The following is a 24,910-nucleotide window of genomic DNA, read 5'->3' on the forward strand; positions in this document are numbered from 1 at the left end:
GACGCACCTCACAGCCTTTCTCTGCATTTCTTTTCCAGTGTTTTTTCTCCATTTTCTTGGTCGCGGTAGAGAGGAGCGCAGCATGAGTCTGGACCCGAGGGTTCAAGGCCAGGATACTCTGAATAGATAGAAAAAGAGAGAGAGAAATAGTCAAGGTGCGTTAAGGTAGTTTCATATTATACATAACTTGCGATACACAGCGGCTTTTGCTTGTGTGTGTGTGAGTCTGAACACTCCCACTCACATTCTTGTACTTGAACAAATGTGAATCTCGGCAAGGACATTTCCAGCGCTCTGGGAAAATAGCACGCTTTAAGTTTCACAGCTGAACAATTAAGAGAGTTCTGAGGACAAATCAAAAGCATGCCAACAGGCTGTCTTTAAAGAATCAAGAGTGTGTTTAGCAGATGCTTGTCATTCCTAAACTAACGTGCCGCAGCGTCGTTTCACACTGGAGAGATGCAGACAGCTGACCTTCAAACTCATTCACTTTCAAAATATGCAATTCTTCGGCAAAAACACGCACAGGCATTCAGACAATGTCAGCTTCCCACGCAGCCGCGTATGTAACCAAAGGATTTTAGAACATTTTAAGAGGGTTATTTAGCGGTGATTGCAAGGCAGAATCACTATCCCTACTGCTAATAATTAGTATTAGTGATCTGAACAACCCTTAACCCTGAGAATTAAACTTCTACATATGATGCATTTATGTGTTTAACCTATGTGTGGATAATTCTTTATGCACACAGTGTTATTTCACCTGACAGACAATAAACAGCTGGGAAAAGAAAAAAAAAATATATATATATATATATATAAATATATATCTGCAGGCAGCAATTATTGGAGTTTAAGCGCATATTAACCACCAAAATTAACTATTTAAAAAAGCATCATTGGCAAATCCAGGTAATTTTCCATAGAAATATAGTTTTTGATGCCTTTTTAACTTATAGCACCACCTATGGTTTGATCTCCATAAAACACTGCATGTTTGTTTAGAAACATTTGTCGCATGTGCTGACCCAGTTTTGTGAAGTTTTGAATTTTCATTTAGGATTTATAGGTTTTTGGGTATATTTCGACATGACCCTTTTCTAAACTACCCTGTTATAGTTACCCAAAAGGTAATTATTTTTTTTTAGATAATTATTGATCTAGAGAGCCCAGAGGATCGTGCTGCGTCGCTTATATTGAGGTGGAGTGAAAAACCTAGGACTAGTTTGCAAAAGTAGGTTTTATTTACATAATTGAGAATTACACTTCTACGTATGATGCATTTGTGTGTTTAACTTATGTGTGGATAAATCTTCATGCACACAGTATGTTGTTTCACCTGACAGATAATAAACAGCTGGGAAAAGAAAAAATATATATAGCTGCAAGCAGCAATTATTGGGTTCAGGAGCATATTAAAAAAGACATTACATATTGTTTAGCAAGCCTGTAACTACCTAAATCAATGTTTAAAAAAAGCATTTTTGGCATTTGTTTTTGAGGCCTTCATAACTTATAGTGCCAACTATGGTTCAATTGTTTAAAATCATTTGTCGCATATGCTGACCCAGTTTTGTGAAGTTTTGAATTTTCATTAAGGATTTATAGGCATATAATGGGTATATTTAGACACGCCCCTTTTCTAAACTTTTTTTTTTTTTTTTTTTGATAATTATTGATCTGTAGAGCCCAGAGAATCATGCTGGGGTGCTTATATTGAGATTGGGTGAAAAACCTAGGACTAGTCCGCAAAAGTAGTTTTTTTTTTTTTTTTTTCCAAAACTTACTTAAAAAAAGTGCCTTCTGAGTTTCGTTCCAATCGGCCTCCGTTAACCTTGTCTAATAGGTGCTCAAAATTCATTGGTCGATGGTGGTCGTGTTTTTCAAGATACACAAATATCCTCTTAGACACCTGTGGCACTTTGGACAAAGTCCTACCAACCGGAATACCAATTTTCAAAACGATCGGACTAAATGGGTACGTAGTTAGAGTAGTTTTTATGTTTTTTTTTCTGATATAGCGCCACCAAGTGGCCAAACACTACTTTTTTTTTTTTTTTTTTTTTACTGTGACCCCATATTGAGCTCTTACATACCTGTTCTTGGAGAAAATATATCTTTCCTTTCAAGAGTTATAGGCGCTTTAGTAAAAGCGTCCCCGCCCTTAAACATTTTGACGTCCCGTCATGTCCGTGAGCTGAAAGTTCAACTTTTTCTTTTGATAATTATTGATGTTCACTCTCCAGAGAATCCTTCTGCAATACTTTCGTTCCAATCGGGTAAAAAAAACGAGGACTAGTTTGCAAAAGTAGGTTTTTCAAAAAATCCGAAGTACCCAAAGATTATGCCCAATTTCATACTTCTGATAGCTGTAGCGCCACCATCAGGCCGATTGGGACGCGCCTTGGTGACGTTGTAGACACAGTGAGTACTAGCATCCCTACAAGTTTCAAGTCTCTACAACTTATGGTCTGGTCTGCCCAATCACTTTTAGCTGGAGAAAGATTATCCTTGGCCATTCTAACAATTATAATAGGGTTTCAGAACCCTGAAGACCTGAAGTTGGGACCATAATCACTCAGAATATCTTAGATACCAAAAATCTGTAAAAACCACTCTGATCACCCTAGCAACTACATTTAAAATTCAGAATGTATTAGCAACTGCAAGGCAATTCCTAACAACCTCAGCAACACCATAAAACTATTTAGAACTTAAACTAGCAACACTATGGCAACATGCTACAAAACACTTGTTAAAAACACCATGACAACCAAGCTGACAACCATCCAGAGATGGCAGATAGCAACACACAAACTATTTAGAACAACATAGCAACCACCTATCAACAACCTTTCAACACTAAATGACCACTCACAATAGATTAGCAACTGCATAGCAACACTATTCAACCACCCACAGCATCAAAACTTCATAGAAGCCTCTTTGCGATATATTAAACGCTCAGGTACTGAAAATATTTTAAGCAACCACTTAGCAACGGCCTGAGCAACCACCTAGTAACAGCACAACAACATGTTAAGAAACACTTAGAACACTGCCTAGCAACACTGGGTTGCATGCTGAAAACAGCCCAACAAATCTTAGCAATGCCCTAGTAGCCACCTAGCAAATGCATAGCAACATATTTAACAGATGTTTGGAACATTTCATTACCATAGCAAAATATTGCAACAGCCCACAGCATCCTAGCAATACTCCAGCAACCCCACAGCAACACTTAAAAATATTTTGAATATTTTAAATCACCATATAGCAATGAAACTACCCACTGCACCCTAGAAACCACAGCCCCATATCAGCCATACAGCAACAGGTTAGGAACTGACCTGCATAACAACACATTAAAACCATTTAGAACATTTCATTCACCATATAGCAATGCTGTAACTACCAACAACACCCTAGAAACCACATAGCAACTGCACAGCAACACATTAAAACCATTTAGAACACCTTTTACCTTCCATATAATGTTACTGCAATTACCCATATCACCCTAGCAACCACATAGAAACCACATAACAACACATATATAATGTTACTCACAGCATCCTAGCAACCACATAGCAACCATTTAGAACACTTTACTCACCATATAACGTTATTGCAACTACTCACAGCACCCTAGCAACCACATAGCAACCATTCAGAAAACTTTACTCACTGTATAACAACATTATTGTAATTACTCACAGCACCCTAGCAACCGCATAGCAACACATTAAAACCATCTAGAACACTTTACTCACCGTACAACAATGTTACTGCAATTACCCACAGCAACCTAGCAACCACATAGCAACACATCAAAACCATTTAGAACATTTTATTCACCATATGTTAATGCAATTACCCACAGCACCCTAGCAACCACATAGCAACAGCATAGCAACACATTAAAACCATTTAGAACACTATACTCACCATATAACAATGTTAGTACAATTACTCACAACACCCTAGCAACCACATGACAACCGCATAGCAACACATTAATACCACTTAGAACAGTTTGCTTGCCATATAACATTACTGCACCCTAGCAACCACACAGCAACCGCATAGCAACACATTAAAACCATTTAAAACACTATACTCACTGTATAACAATGTGAATGCAATTATCCACAGCACCCTAGCAACCGCATAGCAACATATTAAAACCATTTAGAATACTACACTCACCGTATAACAACGTTAATGCAATTACCCACAGCACCCTAGCAACCGCATAGCAACACTTGAACACTTGATCCATTTAGAACACTTTACTTACCATATAATGTTACTGCACCCTAGCAACCGCATAGCAACATATTAAAACCATTTAGAATACTACACTCACCGTATAACAACGTTAATGCAATTACCCACAGCACCCTAGCAACTGCATAGCAACACTTGAACACTTGATCCATTTAGAACACTTTACTTACCATATAATGTTACTGCACCCTAGCAACCACATAGCAACACATTAAAACCATTTAGAACACTTTAGTCACTGTATAACATTACTGCAATTACCCACAACACCCTAGCCGCCACATAGCAACCACATAGCAACACATTAAAACTATTAACACTTTACTCATGACTGCAATCACCCACAGCACCCTAGCAACCACACAGCAACACATTATAACCAGTCAGAACAATTTACTTACCAGATAATGTTACTCCAATTACCTGCAACACCCTAGCAACCGCATAGCAACACATTAATACCATTTAGAACTCTTTACACACTGTATAACGTTATTGCAATTACTCACAGCACCCTAGCAACCACATAGCAACTTCACAGCAACACATTAAAACCATTCAGAACCCTTTACTTATTACTGTAATTACCCAGAGCACCCTAGCAACCACATAGCAACAATATAGCAGAAACTGGTTAATGTGGGTGCTATGGGCAATTGCAGTAACATTGTTACATTGTGAATAAAGTGTTCAAATCCACATTTCCTACTATGTACAGGAATTTCCACTCAACAGCAAATGCTGCTACAGAACCGTTCGTGGCACGTGAGCAAAAAGACAGACAATAATGTAAATATGACATTTTTTCTCTCTTTCTTTCCTGTAGATGACAGGTGTAGTTGAGGCTCTGAGAGTGGCCGGGGTCTACCTGAGGCCACTTCCCTTTAATCAAAGCTGAGTGTCTCTCTGTGCCCCCTCTCCAGCGCCTCCCCTCTCGTCCTGACAACAAACACACAGGCTCACACCTCTCCATTACAATCAGGACTGACCCACTCAGCGCCAGAGACCAAGTGCTGCTGCAGGCTAGCGGCCAAACCAATCCGTAATCACATCCTGTCTCGGGTTCAACACATTCATTCAGATGTCCGTACGAAAACACAGCCTTTGTGATTTTTGATTGGAAGAGCAGAGTTTGAAGCCTTTGTAAAAGAGATGAAATGCGAGCACACAGTGGTTGATTTTTTATAAGCTATTAATGCAACAAGTTGCTAGGCAATCGTAAACAGCCTACAAGTAGGCTAATGAAATAATAAATGACAAAAACTGAATTTAAAGCGATAGCACACATTTTCTGTTTTCAAAAACAAAAATCTAAAATATTAAAATATGTAATTAATAAATATAATCAAATATAATCAATATACAATAATAAACAAATATTGTTTGTAATATTTTGTAATATTTTGTAATATTACAAACAATTTATTTATATTTGCCATTTTATTTTATTTCATTTTAAAGTCTTATCCTCACCAAGTCTGCATTTATTTAAACAAAACACAGTAAAAACATTGAAATATTTTCTACACTTGACTGTTTTTTATTTTTATATATTTTAAATTTTAAACAGCAATAACAGCAATTTATAAGTAACAAAAATAATCAATATAATATTAAAACATATTCTATAAATAATAATAATAATACAAATAAATATCGTTTGTAATATTTATTTATTTATTTATATTTATTTTAAAGTTTTATCCTCACCAAGGCTGCATTTATTTTAAACAGTAAATATAGCAAAAAAAAAAAACACTGTAAAAATACTATTATACAATATATTAAAATTCACTCTATAAATAAAACTATAAAATTATAAATATAATTATTGTTTTTTATACAACATTTAAAAAGAAAGCAATAACAGCAATTTATAAGTAACAAATATAATTAATATAATATTAAAACATACTCTATAAATAATTAGATACATAATATATATAAATATTGTTTGTAAAATCAATAATATATTTATTTTTATTTATTTATTTTTAAGTTTTATCCTCACCAAGGCTGCATTTATTTAAAACAGTAAATATAGTTTAAAAAATACAAACACTATTATACAATATATTAAAATTCACTCTATAAATAATACATATAACTATTTTTGTTTTATTAATTTAATTTAATTTTAACGTCTTTTCCTCACCAAGGCTGCATTTATTTAAAAAAAAAAAAAAAAAACGGTAAAAACAATATAACAGCAATATAATATTAAAATTCACACAATAATACATGTAAATATTGCTTGTTATATTTTGTTACAGATGCATTAATTTACTTATTTATTTATTTTAAAGTTTTATCCTCACCCAGGCTGCATTTATATAAACAAAAACACAATAAAAACTGTAAAATATTATTAAAATTGATTGTTTTCTATCTTTTTTATATTTTAAAATGACAGCATTTATTAGTAACAAATAGAATCAATATAAAATTAAAACATACTCTATAAATAATATATATAAATATTGTTGTAATATTTTCTAACAGTTTGTTTAATTTTTTTTATTGTATTTTATTTTAACGTCTTATCCTCACCAAAGCTGCATTTATTTAAAGAAAAATACAGAAAAAAACAGTGAAATATTACAATTAACCATTTTTTTATTTTTATATAATGTAAAATGACAGCAATAACAGCAATTTATAAGTAGTAAGCATAATCAATATAACAAATATTAAATATTAAAATATACTCTACTCTAAAATATACTGTAATATGTATTCATTTATTTATTTTACAGTCTCACCCTCACCAAGGCTGCATTTATTTAAACAAAAATACAGTAAAAAGAGACAAATATTAATACAATTAACTATTTTCTATTTTTATATATTTTAAAATGCATTTTTTTTCTTGTGATGTCACAGTTGAATTTCCAGCATCGTTAAATCAGTTTTCGGTGTCACATGATCCTTCAGAAATCACTCTAATATACTGATTTTCTTAACATTTCTCAATATATTTAACGTTGAAAACAGCTGTGCTGTTTAATATTTGTATGAAAACCCTGATACAGTAGGTTCAAAGGTTCAATAAAACTGAATTAGAAATAGAAAACGTGCAAAAGTCCATACATGAACAAAATTATTTTAAACAGTGGTGGTACAGCACATCATGTGCAATTACTAAGTGCTTTAATTCCTTTCCTAGTTTTAAGACCCCATTGATGATGTCATTTCCTTAAATGTTTCCCGTTTAATTGTTCTGAAAGCACCACAAAGCAACATTGTCTTTTTCAAGTTCCTCAGTCACTTTGAGATATTTTCCTTTCTTTTTTCAACCTTTCCCAACAACATCGGCGACCAACCTCAATTAGTGTCCCGCAGGCAACGTGACAACACATGAAGCTTCGTCTTTTAATATTTTCACAGTAGGCAAGATGAAAGTCTATTTCATACAGAGGTATGAGATGTTAAAAGGGCCCGCAGACGTCGGGTAACCCGCCTCTCTCCCGCGGCGCTCGACTCTACCGCCTCTACAAACGTCCCGCTCTTCCTAAAGCCAGACATCAGCCTATTAATATTTTAATTTCACACCTAATAAAATGTAGTTAAAGCACAGTGTGAGATACAGGCCGAAACAATAAAAATCCACCTCTCCGGGTTTTATAGTGTGTTACGGACAACATTACTTATCCGTTTTCATATAGTGTGCAGAAGGAAAGCTAATATGTTCTTTGGGGCCAAGCCTGTAGGTAAACCGGGAGCTAATAACAAGGTCGTCCGGCGGAGGAGAAATCCTAACGGGATTCGGGGACTGTAATCAGCCCGGGGCGACGGCGACGCAAAAACAACTAACCTCCACATTTCTAACTACTCCGGTTTGTCCTCCACGCTCGTCCTGTGGCGCATTCGCCAGGTTCAAATGCGGGACTTATTACGAGGCCTGCGATAGAAGCACGCCGTTTGTTTGATGTGGACTGAAAGATTAGAAATGTTCAAACACAATTAGCATCTGCTGTCCATTGGGACGACAGGACACAGGAAAGTCTATGCTTTATTAATTAAGAAACGTTCTCTGTAAAAAATAACTCTAGTCATCAGATCAACCAGAGCCGGTCAAAAAACAAACAGCTATTAGAGGAGATTAAACAGTGACGTTAGCAAAGTATATATAAGAACATTTGCATAATAGATAAATGTAATTAATTATGGCAATGCTGTTCCCTGTAATAACTGAGATTTTAAAACTTTTTTACAGCCGAAATTAAATTTTTAGCCAGTCATTACGTTTTTTTTTTTTTTTTTTTTCAAAAGATGTGAATTATTAGTTTAATACAAAATAAATTTATATATTTTAAAACAAAACAAAGTAAGATGACAAGACTAACTAAAATATGACTAGATAAAGATAAGATAAAATAAGACCAAATTAAATAATATTAAAATAATAAATAAAACAAATAAAAACACAATGCGTTTATCACTATTTTAAGTCCATATATGAAAAATATATTATTTTAACAATATATAATTTTAATTTTGGTGGTGGTTTAGCACATAGGCCTAATGTGTATTTACTAATAAAATAAAATAAAATAAAATAAACAATTAAATTAAATAAAATTAAAATAAATAAAATTAAATTAAATTAAATTAAATTAAATTAAATTAAATTAAATTAAATTAAATTAAATTAAATTAAATTAAATACCTTGCTTAAAAAAGGTTCAAAAGAACTGATTTTATTTAAAATAGAAATAGAAAATTATGTAAAAGTCCATATATGAAATGGTGGTGGTTTAGCACATAATGTGTATTTACTAATAAAAAATAAAACAAAACAAAACAAAACAAAAAATAATAAGATAAAATTTAATTAAATAGATAAAAATAAAAAAAATAAATCCCCGGTTAATAAAAGGTTTAGAAGAACTGAATAAAATAAAATAAAATAAAATAATACCTTGATTAAAAAAACATTTAAAAGAACTGAATTTATTTAAAATAGAAACTGAAAGTTATGTAAATGTCCATATATATAAACAACATTATTTTAAATGGTGGTGATAAAGCACATAATGTGTATTTAGTAAAAATAAAAAATAAAAAAAATAATAAAATAACATAAAAAAATAAAATAAAATAAAAATAATTTAAATAAAATTAAAAAAATGATTCCCTGGTTAAAAAAAGGTTTAAAAGAACTGAATTTGTTTAGCAGTGTATTAACTAATAAAAACTAAACTTAATTAAAAAAAAAAATAAAATAAAATTCCTTGATTTAAAAAAAGGCTCAAAAGAACTGAATTTATATTAAAAAAAAAAAAAAAAAAAAAAAAAAAAAAAAAAAACTGAAATAGAAAATAGAAAATTATGTAAAAGTCCATATATGAACAATATTCTTTAAAATGGTGGTGGTTTAGCACTTAATGTGTGCTTATTAATAAAATAAAAAAATAAATTCAATTAAATAATAAAATTCAATTCAATTAAATAATTCATTGATAAAAAAAAGGTTTAAAAGAAATACATTTATTTCAAATAGAAATAGAAAATTAAGTAAAAGTTTTGACTTTTTTTTACATTAGCACACAATGTGTATTGACTAATAAAATTAATAATAAAGTAAAAAAAATCCTTGATTTAAAAAAAGGTTCAAAAGAAATGAATTTATTTAAAATAGAAACAGAAAATTATGTAAACGTTTTACATTTATTATTGTAAATGGTGGTAGTTTAGCATATAAAAAAATAAAATACATTTTCACATTTCTTAAATTTGTTCAGGAACATTAAAGCAAGCAAAAATGCAATTTTGCAACTAGATTCTTGTTTCCAGCTTGATATTGACCCTCTCTCCTCAAGTGGAAAATGTACAAGAGAAACAGATGTATGCTGGAACTGGGCTAAAGCAAACGCTAATGATGCCTGACAGATGTTTACTCTGCCTCAACTACACAATGTTTAGTTCTAGAACGAGAAAACGCTACCTGTTCCCCTGCACATCCTATACTCAATACTACAGTCAAACACCGTTCAAACCAAAAGATCTTAGAACAGGATGCAGTCTGAAAACACATCCCTTTCACCTTCGTCAGAAGGACTCTGTGATGTCAAGCCGCCAATGAGATCGACACCACGCATGAGATGAAATATGCATTCGTACCTCCCAATCAATACTACTGTACACACTGCAGGGCAGCATTCGCATCTTAAAACGCCATTCCACAAGAGAGCGGACGCATCTTTAGGGCTCAGAAGGAAAACACAACATTCAGATTTAGAGTATAAACACAAATACTGTACAAGCTAAGCGCTGGGCGTTCGCACGCACAAACATCCAGGAGGCTTCTCGCTCCCCAGACAAAACGCTCGGCGCAGCGCAGCTGATAAATGCCAGAGCCGCAGACAGTCTGAGTCAGGCATGGATTTTTGCAGTTATTCAGCAGTCCTTGAGGAACCCAAGCCAAACAGGGACTAAGTGTGCTATCAAACAATATTTAAAACAAAAACCGCCACATTCCCCGTCGTCCGCGCGACCTTTGCGGTCGGAGAGGGCATCGGCGAGACGCGCGTACGCTAGCGCTGACAGGCCTTTCCGCGCCGGACCCATCTGCATGTCTTAGACGGTTCCGCGGGGGAGCCGCTGCGTCTGTTTTTATCACTCTCCACTGATCACGCAGCCCAAACAGATGGAAGATCAATAACCAGCGCTGCCCAGCCACATCAGGCAAACTGCAGCCCCTCCGAGAAAATCAGATAGGGAGCCTCTATGATGGACAACGGGAAATGGCAAATCAAACTCAGCTGCAAGTGCTAATTAATGTGGGGCTCAGGCCCGGGCTGAATTCTGCAGCAAAGCGCACATGGAGCGAACTACTTTGTATAATTCAAATGCACCCGGGAAGCTGCTACGAATAGCCAAATTGTAATACAATGGCAAAAGCTCTGTGTGGATATTCATAAGCGAATATGCCGGCATTGCTTTTAAACAACCTGCATGCATAACATTCGAACAAATAATCATTTTTCATAATTAATAAATAAATAATTTGTATAAACCAGAGTTGAGTCTTTCGCTTTGAACTTGCTGCTCTGCACATAACAAATTAATATTAGTAAAATACAAGAGTAAACATTTCTGAGAACTCAGAACTCCAATATTTATTATTATTATTATTGTTATTACTACAAACTTATTTATTAATGTACTTTTGCTTGTATTAATTTATTTATTTAAGTTGTTATTCACTAATAAATGTGTATCTGTCTCCATATAAATTTGATATTATAAATATAACATATGTAAATTAACAAATTAATATTAGTCAAATACAAAGGCAAACAATTCTTTTCACTTGGGCGTGATTGTCAGCTCAGTTTTTTCCAACATTTATTATTCCTATTATTATTATTATTATTATTATTATTATTATTATTTATTAACTAATTTATTAACAAAATTTAAGTTGTTATTTACTGAAATCTGTATCTGTCTCCATATCAATCTGAACCAATAACGTTCTGTATCCATATTAACAAAATAATTTTAGTAAAATACAAGAGTAAACATTTCTTTCCACCGTATTTCACTTGGGTATGATTAAAAACTCAGGTTTTTCCATTTATTATTATTGTGATTTTTTTCTTTCTTTACAAACTTATTTATTTACTCACTTATTATTTTTTTAGTTACTCCTATTTTTATTATTTATTTATTTATTTATTTATTATTATTATTTATATTATTCATTTATGTATCATTATTATTATTATTTTTATTTTTTTTTTACAACATTTAAGCTATTATTTACTGAAAATCTGTATGTGTCTCCATATAAATCTGACAGTAAGGTTCGGCATCCATATTAACAAATTAACATTAATATTAGAAAAATAAAAAAGTAAACATTTCTTTCCACCATATTTCACTTGGGTGTGATTGAGAACTCAGGTTTTTCCCAAATATATTTATTTATTTAAAATTATTATTATTATTATTATTATTATTAATTAATGAATTTATTTATTTTTATTTACTTATTTATTTATTTTATTTTTATGCAAGAGTAAACATTTCTTTCCACCGCATTTCAGTTGGGTATGATTGAGAACTCCAATATTATATATATATATATATATATATATATATATATATATATATATATAAATAATATATATTTCCAATATTTATTTTTATTCTTTTTCTTTTTTTTTATTTATGTATTTATCCATTTATTTATATTTTATTTATTTATTTTACAAAATTAAAGCTGTTATTAACGAAAAATCTGTATCTGTCTCCATATAAATTTAAACCAATAATGTTCGGCATCCATATTAACAAATTAACAAAGTAATATTAGTAAAATACAAGAGTAAACATTTCTTTCCACAATATTTTACTTGGGTATGATTGAGAACTCCGGATTTATCCATTTATTTAATTTTTTATTTATTATTTTATTTTATTTTTTTGTTGTTGTTGTTTTGTTTTTGTTTTTTTACAAAATTTAAGCTGTTTTTCACTGAAAATCTGTATCTGTCTCCACATAAATTGGAACCAATAACATTTGGCAACCCTGACCTCATACATGATGAATAAACACTATTCACTATTAAAAAAAAAAAAAAAAAAAAAAAAAAAAAAATTGAAAATTAATGTTAAAAGAGGTCAATTATGTAATTACTAAAGCTGCATTTACAGAAAAAAACAATACTTTTACTATTTAAAATAACTATTATATTAATATAACTTTTACATAATATTAACATAATTAAAAATGCATTCTTGTGATGGCAAAGCTGAATTTTCAGCATCATTACTTCAGTCTGCAGTGTCTCATTATCCTTCAGAAATCATCCAAATATGCTGACGTGGTGCTGTCAAATGACTTGTAATATAGTGCATACATCATATGCTTATGAAGCTTTTATCATATTTGGTAACCATCACATCCACTACATGCACAAAAGCAGCAATAACAGGATTAAAATGACGTGAACGTTACAATTACAGATTATAGATTTTTCATTTTTGTGTGAACTACTCCTTAAACCCACCCACAGAAAGGCATTAGATTAATCTACAATTTGGCCGGGTGCATGTCCTAAGAGCAGCACCCTGCAATTTTTTTTTTTTCTCCCAGGGCTGGTTTTAAGGTGGTGACACATGCTTGAAACATTTATATGGCTATTAGCAGAGCAGCTGGTACTGCCCTTTTGCTGTCTAATCAATAACAGCACCATATTGTGCAATAAATTACATTCACCATCCTCTTGCTGCACACCAGAGAACCTCCAATGCCTTAGTATGCATGAGGCACTTCTGTTCTTAGCGTACATGGTGCAAACATGCAGCTAAAATTTAACTCTATAACACCTTAATCCCCTTGAACAGGAAATAATTTAAAGCTAAAAAAAAAAAGTGGAGAATAACTAAACATCAGCTGGCAAGCCGCCACCCTGTTCTGTCTTTGGCTCAGATCAATAGGGGAATTTCCACATATTGATCTACCGTTAGCGAAATAAAGATCAGCAGTATCAAACGCAGGCTTTGAATATAATTTGCTCTCCTATAAGATGAGAAACAGTATATGAGACACAGATACGTCGCATAGAACATCAAATTCTCATCAGGGCTGCCGTACTTCAACGGCACCAAAAATTTATCCACTTAAAAACCTGAAAATAATCAAATATCTCTGACAGAAAGAGAGACTGTCATACAGATTCTCAATAAACGGTGCCATTTATGTGACGCGTGTCTCCCCAATGTACCACTGACTTAAGTAACAGGCTACTGAACTGTCACATTGTTGATAAAAAAATAAATTATTTTTAAAAAATCAAATAAAACATGGTTTTATTTCCACATTTGCTTTCATAGGAAAACTAGCAAGTTTGTTAAATGAAATTTATAAAATGAATTCAAACTAGATAGTTTTGTAGAGAAAATGTGATTTCTTGAAAACTAATGTTTTCAGATCATTTAGTGATTTAAAAAGGCACTATTTGCTACAAGCGACATGATTGTAAAAGTATGATTTGTTTAAAAGTTTAGCATTAATGTTCTCAAATGGAGTAATACAAAATTGGAACATAGTTTTCAAAAATTCAAAAAAGGGCCTTTGCACTCGGGCTCACCGCCACCCTTTGGCTTTAGGAAAACAGCGAACAGTGAGCAATATGCATTTAAAGTGGTATATAGGAAGAATATGTCAAAGTCAATTATGTGTGCCAAACTTCCTGCTGCTAGCTGGTGGCACTATGACTATAACTGAATATTGGCATATAGATGTCTTCAGGCCAGGACTTTTATCAAACATGTGAAGTTTGGTGCAGATTGAACATGGTATGTATAAGTTAGTATAAAACAAGTCATTTCCTGTTGCCAACAGGTGGCGCTATGATTATAATGGAATATTGGCCTAGATGTATTCAGGCCAAGACTCTTATCAAACGTCTGAAGTTTGGGGCAGATTGTATGGCTGAGTTAAAAAAAAAAAAAATTCATGGCGAAACATCGAACTTTGTCAAGCCGCCATAGAAACGCAGTTTAACGAAAACTTAAGATCTTTACAATTGAACATCGCTAAGGCCTCTAGACCAAATATATATATATTTTTTTTAAGTTATATTTATGGGCTTTTCACACCTTTATTACAAGAGGACAGTGGAGAGCTGACAGGAAGGTATTGGGAGGAGAGAGGGGAACAGGATCGGCAAAGGACCTCGAGGCGGGATTCGAACTCGGGTCGCCGTGAGCGCAGTTGCGCTATGTGCCAATGCACTAACCACAAGGCAATGGGTGCTGACGCTAAGGCCTCTAGACCAAATATAATTTTGATGCCATTAAATCTCTAGGAGGAGTTCGTTACAGCACAAAACATGTCACTTCCTGTTGCCAGCAGGTGGTGCTATAACTATAACTGAATATGGGCATGTAGATGTCTTCAGGTCAGTACTCTTTTTTTTGTTTTGTTTTTTGGGCATTTACCGATTTCTCGACAACAGGACAGTGGAGATACAACAGGAAGTGAGTGGGAGAGACAGAGAGGGGGTGGGATCGGGAAAGGTCCACGAGGCGGGATTCGACTGCGGGACACCCAAGGTGCAATTGCCAGCACACTGTCAGCACACTGCCCACAAGGCTATTGGCGCCGACAGGTCAGTACTCTTATTAAACGTGAAATTTGGGGCAGAACGGACATTGTATGGCTAAGTTTAAACATTTTAAATAAAATTTCATGGCGAAACATCAAACTTTGTCAAGCCGCCACGGAACGCCCTTTAACGAAAACTCATAATCTTCACAATTTAACTTCAATAAGGCCTTTAGACTAGACTGACCAAATATAATGTCGATGTCATTAAGTCTCTAGCAGGAGTTTGTTACAGTGTAAAACATGACTATAACTGAATATGGGCATGTAGATGTCTTCAGGTAAGTACTCTTTTTTTTGGGGGGCATTTTTTAATTTTTCGACGACAGGACAGTGGAGTTACGACAGGAAGTGAGTGGGAGAGGGATTGGGAAAGGTCCATGAGGTGGGATTCAATCTTGGGGCTCCCAAGGTGCAATTGCACCACATGTCGGCACACTACCCACAAGGCTATCGGCGCCGACAGGTCAGTACTCTTATTAAACGTGAAGTTTGGGGCAGATCAGACATTGTTTGGCTGAGTTTTAAAAAAAAAAAAAACATTTTTCATGGCGAAACATCAAAATTTGTCAAGGCGCCACGGAAACGTCCTTTAACGAAAAGTCAAGATCTTCACAATTTAACATCGCTAAGGCCTTTAGATTAGACTGATCAAATGTTGATGTCATTAAATCTCCAGGAGGAGTTCATTACAGAGTAAAACATGTCACTTCCTGTTGCCAGCAGGTGCGCTATGACTATAACTGAATATGGGCATGTAGATGTCTTCAGGTCAGGACTCTTATTAAACATGTGAAGTTTGGGGCAGATCGGACATTGTATGCCTGAATTATAACAACTTCCTTTTTCAAGGCAAAACACTGAAATTTGTCAGTCCGCCATGGACACGCCCTTCAATGAAAACTCAAGAACTTCATGATTTAACATCTTTAGGGGGCTTTAGATTACACTCACCAAATCTGGTGTTGATCTGAATAAATCTTTAGGAGAAATCTGTTTAAATACAACACCTGAAAATGGCAAAAACGGCACAAAACTTGCCAAGAAAATTTAAAGTAACAGACTTCCTGTTGGGTTTCGAACTTCATACCACTGAACTTTTTTGTAGGTATTGGTGTGTTACATATGTCTACCGAATTCTGTACATGTATGTGAAACGCAGCTCAAGGGGCATTTTGTTCATATTTTAATAGGTGGTGCTATCAAGCCATTTCACCACACGCACTTCTGAAACCTATATCAGACGTAAATTTTCGCCACTTTTGGGGCATGTGCAAAGTTTCATGAGTTTTTGAACATGTTTAGCCCCTCAAAAATGTGATTCATTTTGGAGAAGAAGAAGCTGAGCAATTTCAGTAGGGTCTTCGTACTGTACCACCAGAACTCGGGCCTTAAAAATTCAGATTTTTTTTGTCACCAAAGGCACTGTTTCCCAAGAATGCCTAATTAATAAACTAATTAGTTTACTGTCATTAGAATATGGTTGCAAATCATATCTATTCTCACATTCAGATTGCTTTACTGAGCACAATATTGATATAATCACTGAAACTCATAAACAGCTGTCATCCTTCATGCATGATATTACTTCCGTCAATAAAACGACTAAAGATTGTGAGCTTGTGAGTCATCTAGCTCATTTTTAAAAGAGCCAAGTCTTCACGTTATACACGTCTATGCCAGAGGAACTTCCCTAACCTTGGCTCTTTCAAAACAAGACATTTCAATTCATGAAAAAATGGTCATATGGATTATAAGTCAGCAACTTCAGAGAATAGAGAAATGATTTTGGAATCGGGCGGTGAAAGGAAAGGCTAGTCTAACTGACTTTCTCCACTGAGAATAAAACAAAAAATTCATACAGATCACTCAATCCTTCCCTGTTGGCGAGGCATTGAAGGCTGTAAACTTTGCTTGCTGGGAAATGTGGGTGGACAGCAAGGGAAATGTAAGACTGAATAAAATATGGATAGTAAAATTTGACCAAATGCATGATACAGACATAATCAAACATTCTCTTTCTTCTCTATATCTCACCTAAAAGACATTTAAACGATAGCTTACCCAAAAAATGACAATTCTGTCATTATTTACTTCTTCGGAAGACACATTATTATTATAGATATTTTTGATTATATCCAAGAGCTTTCTGACCCTGCATATACAGCAATGCAACTGACACGTTCAAGGCCAAGAAAGGTAGTAAGGACATCATTAAAATAGTCTGTGTGACATCAGTGCCCTATGAAATCAGTTTTATTTTTTCCCAAATTCCGTTTATTTTTTCCCAAATTCTGTTTTTTTCGTTTTTATTTTTTCCATTTTAATTTCTCTCAATTCCTTTTTAATGGTAAATTAGATTGTATTAATCAAAGAGCATGTCTAATTAATTAAAATCATGAAACTTATACAATTTCACATCAATTTAATAAAGGTTTAACAAAAATGACATGTTTAGAGCCCTATGAAATGTTTTATTTTTTCTCACCATATGTTTTATTGTTATCAAATTCTATGTTTAGCATGTCTAATTATTTAAATGCATACTTAATTTGTTCAAATTTATTCTTAAAATAGCCTAATTAAAGTTTTTTTTTTACCCTCAGAAATTCTGTGTTGTGTATTTAAAATGTTCTGGTTATCAAATGAAGGCATAAAACATTAATTTCATTTATCTTTTAATTATTGAAAATTAAGCAAACTTTTCTTTTGGCAAACAAAGGAAGAAATGTTGTGTGATTATACCCTAAAAAATAATGTTTGTTTCATTTTAGTAGTAGTAGAAGTAGTAGTAATATATTTCTGACACAATGTCTTCAAGTTAAACCAGACGTTTATTTTGACGGGTTGTCATGTCTACAGTTACATTTCTGTGTGTGTATGATATGATGCTAGTTTTCCTTAAATGGAACAGTCAAATGCTGAAATCACAGCGAGTGTCGCGCGTTTCAGTATGTGTAGTAAACAAAACCGCTCATCTGCTCCATTCATTTAAACAGAGACACTCAAAACATGAAAGATTCACATTAAATGGTATTTTTGCAGCATAATATTTACAGAGTCCATATTGCGGTTTGATTTAAGTGTAATGTCCTACTTTTGATTAATTCATTCAAACTTTGACAAATTCCGTGACATTCCACGTTATACAGTAAATTCCGTTTTTATGACTGGATTTCGCGATTCCGTCCATGTTTTCACAGGGCTCTACTGTTTACTCTATCACACACCGAATGCGTCATTCTGTACGTGCATTAAATGCAGAGATCCAAAAGAGTGAATCTGATCATCATGCAGGCAAAACTTTGCTTCAAAAATGAGCAATCTAAACACTAGAGCACATGTGAGTTAACATATTCCTCTTTTCGGCAAGACATATCAGTAAATTTTTCATATATTAACATTTAAAGCCATTATCGGCCGATATTGTCCAATAACATTGTGCATCCCTAGTTACTTGCTCTTTGTTTGTTAAATCAACTAGAAATTTCTTAGTGACAGCTGTTTCCAAAACATTTTCTTTTCAGAATACAGTGAAAGTGGATGGTGACCCCTTCGAAAAAAGGGGAAAAAAGCATCGTATCATATTCATACTGTTCTGAAATCAATTTATCTCTTTGTGTCAGGAACAGACGGAAATTTAAGCTGCTATTCACTAAAAATCTTGCACGTCTGTTATGGTTACCATCCGCTATGACTACATGGAAAAGCACAGCTTCAACATTACGCTCTATATTTCTTCTTTTGCATCCCACAGAAAGAAACAAACTCATACGGAGTGAATAAACGATGACAATTTACATTTTCAGATGAAATATCTGTGTTTTTTTGTTTGTCTCCTATCCGTCCTGCAGAGGGCGTCTGAAGGTGCCAGTTAGCAGCGTATGAATCGTTTACTCTCCTTCTCTCTGTGCCAGCTAGACCAGCCTAAAGCTCTCCCCTCAGCCTGTCAATCAACATCCCCAGCCACTCACAACACAGCATCGGCCACGTCTGGCCACTCCCCCTGCGAGGCGGTTTAATTCGGTAATGGCCAATATGCGCCAGAGCCTCATTATGCAGCATTTGAAATGGTCCCTGGCCATGTTGAGGCTCGAAAAACAATTAGCAGAGAAACAGAAGGGAAATGAACTGTAAAGAATCAGGGCTTGATGACCGAGGCTTTATCTGCTCTCAGTGGAGAAGAAACAGAGAGAGAGAGAGGGGGGATTGGGAAAAGGAAAAAAAGGTTCAATATGCCACATGCTTCTTGGGTGTGTAAACGAGCCGACTGGCCTGAGGGAGCCTGGGCGATGAACTCCACTGAGGGGGATTGAGTTTGCAGACAGAGATTGCAGCAGACAGAGGGGTCACATGTGATCAGGTGAATGCGTACGCCCCCCCGCCCCGGGGGATCGGAGGAAGAGGGGGAGGTGCGGCCAGGTATGTGCTGGCTTTGCAGAAGGTCCCTCCTGCTTGCATTCAAGGGACGGTGGCTCTGTGACAAACCCCTCCGTACCATCTCTGCTGTACTGATTGATTACAAGAGCAGCCTGACCCAACCCTGGCAGAGGTGCAATTACTGATCCACCACTGCACCAAACAAGACGCCACACGCAGGCCTGCCTGCATCTGAAACAGAGACGGCAATCAAAATACGACACACAGCAGGGTGGAATCAAAGTCGCTTTGAGGCAAGTCAGTTTGCTCAGCGGCATACAAATACAGCTGAAAATCACCAAAACGGTGTCAAGATTAGGTTTCAGTAACATAAGCGTCACATCAATGACCCATATCTATTTATTCATTTGACAACACACAATATAGCCGATTTTATTACAGATTTGAAATGGGAGTCAGTGGTGTATACAACTGCCTAATCTTTTAAAAGACAAGAAAATTATTATTTGAGTATGTCATGTTTTCAGAAATGTACTCTTTGTATTCATGTTAATAAAACAAAATATGATTAACAATAATTGCATCCAAAATATATTTATTACATATACACGTATGTGTACACATACACGTGCATGTATATATTTAAGAAAATGTTTATATAATAAATATATTTATATATAATTTTAATTATATAGATATAAATAATATATATATGTAAATACCTGTAAATACCGTACATTTAAATATTTTCCAAATATATTTTAAATATTTTCTCTTTACATACATAATAAATATACACAGCACACACAAATATATTACATAAACAAAAACTTTCATTTTGGATGCGAAGCGATTAATCACGATTAATTGCGATTAATCATTGCCCAGCACCACAAATTATACATTTTATAATTTAAATAAAAATATTATAGTTTAAATAAAATATTTAGAATTCTAAATTTAAAAAAAAAAAAATGAAAAACAAATTTCAAACAGGGTTGGGCAACAATTCATCGCAATTAATTGCATCCAAAAAAGAGGTTTTTCTGTACATAATATTTGTGTGTGTACTGTGTATATTTATTACATATACATACTTATATATATATATATATATATATATATATATATATATAGACATGCATATATTTAAGAAAAATATGTTTATATATTAAATATATTAGATGTAAATACATGTAAATATTTTCAAAATACATACTGTATGTGTGTCTCTTTATATATACATAATAAATATACACAGTAGGCACAAATATATTACATGAACAAAAACTTTTATTTTGGATGCAATGCGATGCGATTAATCACAAATAATCGCGATTAATTGTTGCCCAGCACTACAAATGATACACTTTATAATTTACATAAAAAGATTATAATTTAAATAAAATATTTATAATTCTAAATTATTTTTAAAAATTCTAAATTACAAATACCAAATATATCAATTATGAAGATTTTTATTTAGTTTATTTATCGTTTAATTCAGGTTGTAAAATGTCATGTGGTTTGACTTTTTAAAATTATTTATGAAGTAATAAAGAAATGTATAGATAAATATATCAAAATTTAAATTACAAAAAAAAAAAACATTATTTTTAATTAATTAATTAAAACTGAATTAAATATATTAAATACTTAAAAATTACCTTTAAAAAATATTAAATTCTTATAAATTAATTTCATTTAGTTTTCTTAACATTCAATGTGCAATAAAAATTTGCACCACATGACTCATTTTCTTAAATATATATTTTTCTTAGATTTTTTCTTTCACATCTGGAGTAAAATAAACATAATGACAGCAAAACAAAAAAATGCTTCTCCAAAAGATGCCAAGAAAACGATGCTGACAATGCAGATAAACATTCTAAAGCAAGCCAATGCTATCAAAAACGTGATTGGCTCTTTTAAGTGGAAGGCGGGACTTCTGTTTTGTTTTGACTTCTCCCATTAATTTCTCTATGAATGGTTTGTCTCCGCCTCTTAGACTGTCTCCTGTTGAATACAGCAGCTTTCTGGCAACCTCTGCAGCAAATATTTATTTTTATATTTATAAGCCATGGACTTGTAACAGGATTTCAGTTCATCATAGGCTTTGATAAATGGCGCAAATACCAGTTGCACACGTACTCGGCGATAAAATAATCAGGAAACATGATTTTAAGACTAATGTCTGCCTGTAGGCGACCTCACCTCGAACAGCAGGGAAGCAGCTGAAGCGTCTGCGTGGCAAACGGGCGCAAATTGTACTCACAACATCCGACATCCATTGCTGATGCAAAATTTCCATCTACATTGTGCAGGGGGTAAACAGAGCGAGGGAGATGCGAAATGTTTTGCAGCTCCAGTCTTAAGGGTTAAAAAGCAGAGCGCTTGCAGCCTCAGTGATTTGCAATAACATGCAAGCTTTTCGAGTGGCCAACTATTTCCATAAAATTTCATTTGCATTTTATTTTGGAGCAATCCCCTGTCAGCGTTCCAGACGTCTGATGAGAGCGCGGGCCGGGAGAGGCGCAGAGGTCTGCCAGCGGAGTCATACATGTTTGTTTAAATGCTGTATTGCTGTGGGTTTTTTAATGAACTCTAATAGCAGTCCAGGAGGATTTTAATTAATCTACATGTGCGCACAAAAGGGCCCCACATTTAGCGCTTTCAGAAGTGCGGATGGATATTAAAATAAGACATCTGACAGAACTGCAGAAAAATGGAGGATTTAATTGCTCCAGAGATGGCAATTATTATGAGATTTAGAAAGCCATTTTCAATGGCAGACAGGAGTCATTTAGTCCCAGTCTTAAGTGCAGCGAAGAGCCGAAGGTCACGTCAGTGTTGTCATTACGGCCTGAATAAAGATGCTAATGAAGGGCTTGACTTACTCTCCTCTGCTCTCCATAAAGGTTGCATTAGTGTCGCCCGGCATGAAGACGCAGCCATCTTTACTCGTATTAACGTGCGTCGAGTTTCACGACGAGAGCGAGTGCTAAACGTTTTCCACCTTGCGTAGCGTAACCAACACCATTATGTCCACAATCAGCCTGACTGCAGACGCAAGGTATAATGGGCAAATACCCTTTAAATGGCGACGATGTAACCATAATTGGGTGCTATTAAAATCAACCTTACAAGGAGAGTTTACTCAAAAATAAACATTTTGTCATCATTTACTCACCCTCAGGTTGTTCCAGACCAGTAGGAGTTTCTTTCCTCTGATGGCAACCAAACAGCTGACGGTAGCCATTGACTTCCATAGTATTTTTTCCATACTAGCAACTCAAATCTGACTCGTTTCAGTAGATAAGACCCCTTTTCCTTGGCTGGGATCGTTTGAAGCTGCATTTAAACTGCATTTTGGAAGTTCAAAATCAGGGCACCATATCAGTCCATTATATGGAGAAAAATGCTGAAATGTTCAACTCAAAAAACATAATTTCTTTAAGGCTGAAGAAAAAAAGACATGAACATCTTGGATGACAAGGGGGTGAGTACATTATCTGTACATTTTAGTTCTGGAAGTGGACATCTCCTTTAATATCCTAATGATTTTTGTCAATGCATTTTTGTCTTTTGCTACAAATATACCTGTGCTACTTAAGACTGCTTTTGTGGTTGAGGGTCACATACATACACATATTTAAAAATTTACTTCTGTCACTTTCCACTACAACCACTTAGTAAAACATTACACTTTAAAATATGAAATTTAAGATCGTCACTCATTACTGTATAACACATCCATGAAAAGAAAACTCCTACTCAACAGATGAAGATATATCCTCTAAATTAGATACATCCTTGCCAGAGGCCATTTCAGAAAATGGCGGGGAGCAAATCAGCCATGGCAAAAGTAAATGACGCCTATGCTTTTTTAAATTGTCTTAACTATAGATTCATGAATGTCTGCCATTCAGCAATCTACTACACTATATACTGCGAAATCCTATACAAATGCAGTCTACAGCAGTTATCAAGAAAAGATGTGTATGTACTAGGGTAGGGTTTGGTGCACAAACGTTTACAGCATTTCACCAATATTCCGGCCACCTAAAAAAAAGCTTGAGGATCTGAAGTGTTGAAAGTGAAGAATTTAAGACATTTGGTTATTGCAAAGAGTGAACCCAAATGAGAACACCCTTAAAACATTAGTTCACTTTCAGAATAAAAAAAAAGAAATCCTTATAATTTATGCACTCCCATGTCATCCAAGATGTTCACGTCTTTCTTCAGATGCAAAGAAATTATGTTTTTGAGGAAAACATTTCAGCGTTTTTCTCCATATAATGGACAGCTACGGTGCCCTGATTTTGAACTTCCAAAATGCAGTTTAAATGCAGCTTCAAACGATCCCAACTGCCAAGGAAGAAGGGTCTTATCTAACGTTTTTGAGGAAAAAAACATAGTGGACTTCAATGTTGGCCAACAGATTGAAGATCCAAATTGCAGTTTCAATGCAGCTTCAAAGGGCTCTACACAATCCCAGCTGAGAAATAAGGGTCTAAAAACTAAAAATGTATACTTTTAACAAATGCACTAGCTCGACGCATTACACAGTCACGTTGGAAAGGTCACACATGACATAGGCAGAAGTACCGACCCAGTGTTTACAAAGCGAACGTGCAAAGAAAGTCAAATGCGCTTTACAAAAAAGGTAAAACAATGAGTTGGACCATTTTGACGTTGGGGGAGAAAATGAGATGGAGTTTACCCCACCCCTCGTCTTTGAACCAAAGTACACAGACGAAGAACTAACCATGCGTGACCTTTCCAACGTGATTACGTAATGTGTTAAGTCATAGACGTGCATTGCAGAGCTAAAGCAAGATAAGCATTTGTGGTTAAAAAGTATATATATTTTTTAATTGTTTTTTAGAAAATCAATCGTTTTGCTAGATAAGACCTTTATTCCTTGGCTGGGATCGTGTAGAGCTCTTTGAAGCTGAATTAAATCTGCAATTTGGACCTTCAACCCACTGACCCCCATTAAAGTCCACTATATGGAGGAAAAACCCTGAAATATTTTCCTCAAAACGTTCTTTGTGACTAAAGAAAGAAAGACATGACCATCTTGGCTGACATGGGGGTGAGTAAATTATCAGGACA

The 24,910-nt window shown here is 34.2% G+C and overlaps 1 protein-coding gene across 2 annotated transcripts in view; it reads right to left on the bottom strand.

Annotated features, from left to right (window-relative positions):
* The window catches only part of dpyda.1 (dihydropyrimidine dehydrogenase a, tandem duplicate 1), a 249,959-nt gene that overhangs the window by 221,270 nt on the left and 3,779 nt on the right, over window positions 1–24,910 (bottom strand). For both annotated transcript variants that reach the window (XR_007825666.1, XM_051098672.1), the window contains exon 2: window positions 8–118. Coding sequence is in view for 1 of the 2 variants with exons in the window: in XM_051098672.1 (XP_050954629.1) it covers window positions 8–118 (111 nt within the window). In the remaining variant the exon portion in view is untranslated. The remainder of the gene's footprint in view (window positions 1–7; window positions 119–24,910) is intronic.

Source organism: Labeo rohita, chromosome 24 (assembly GCF_022985175.1).
Source record: "Labeo rohita strain BAU-BD-2019 chromosome 24, IGBB_LRoh.1.0, whole genome shotgun sequence".
NCBI classification, from domain to species: Eukaryota; Metazoa; Chordata; class Actinopteri; order Cypriniformes; family Cyprinidae; genus Labeo; species Labeo rohita.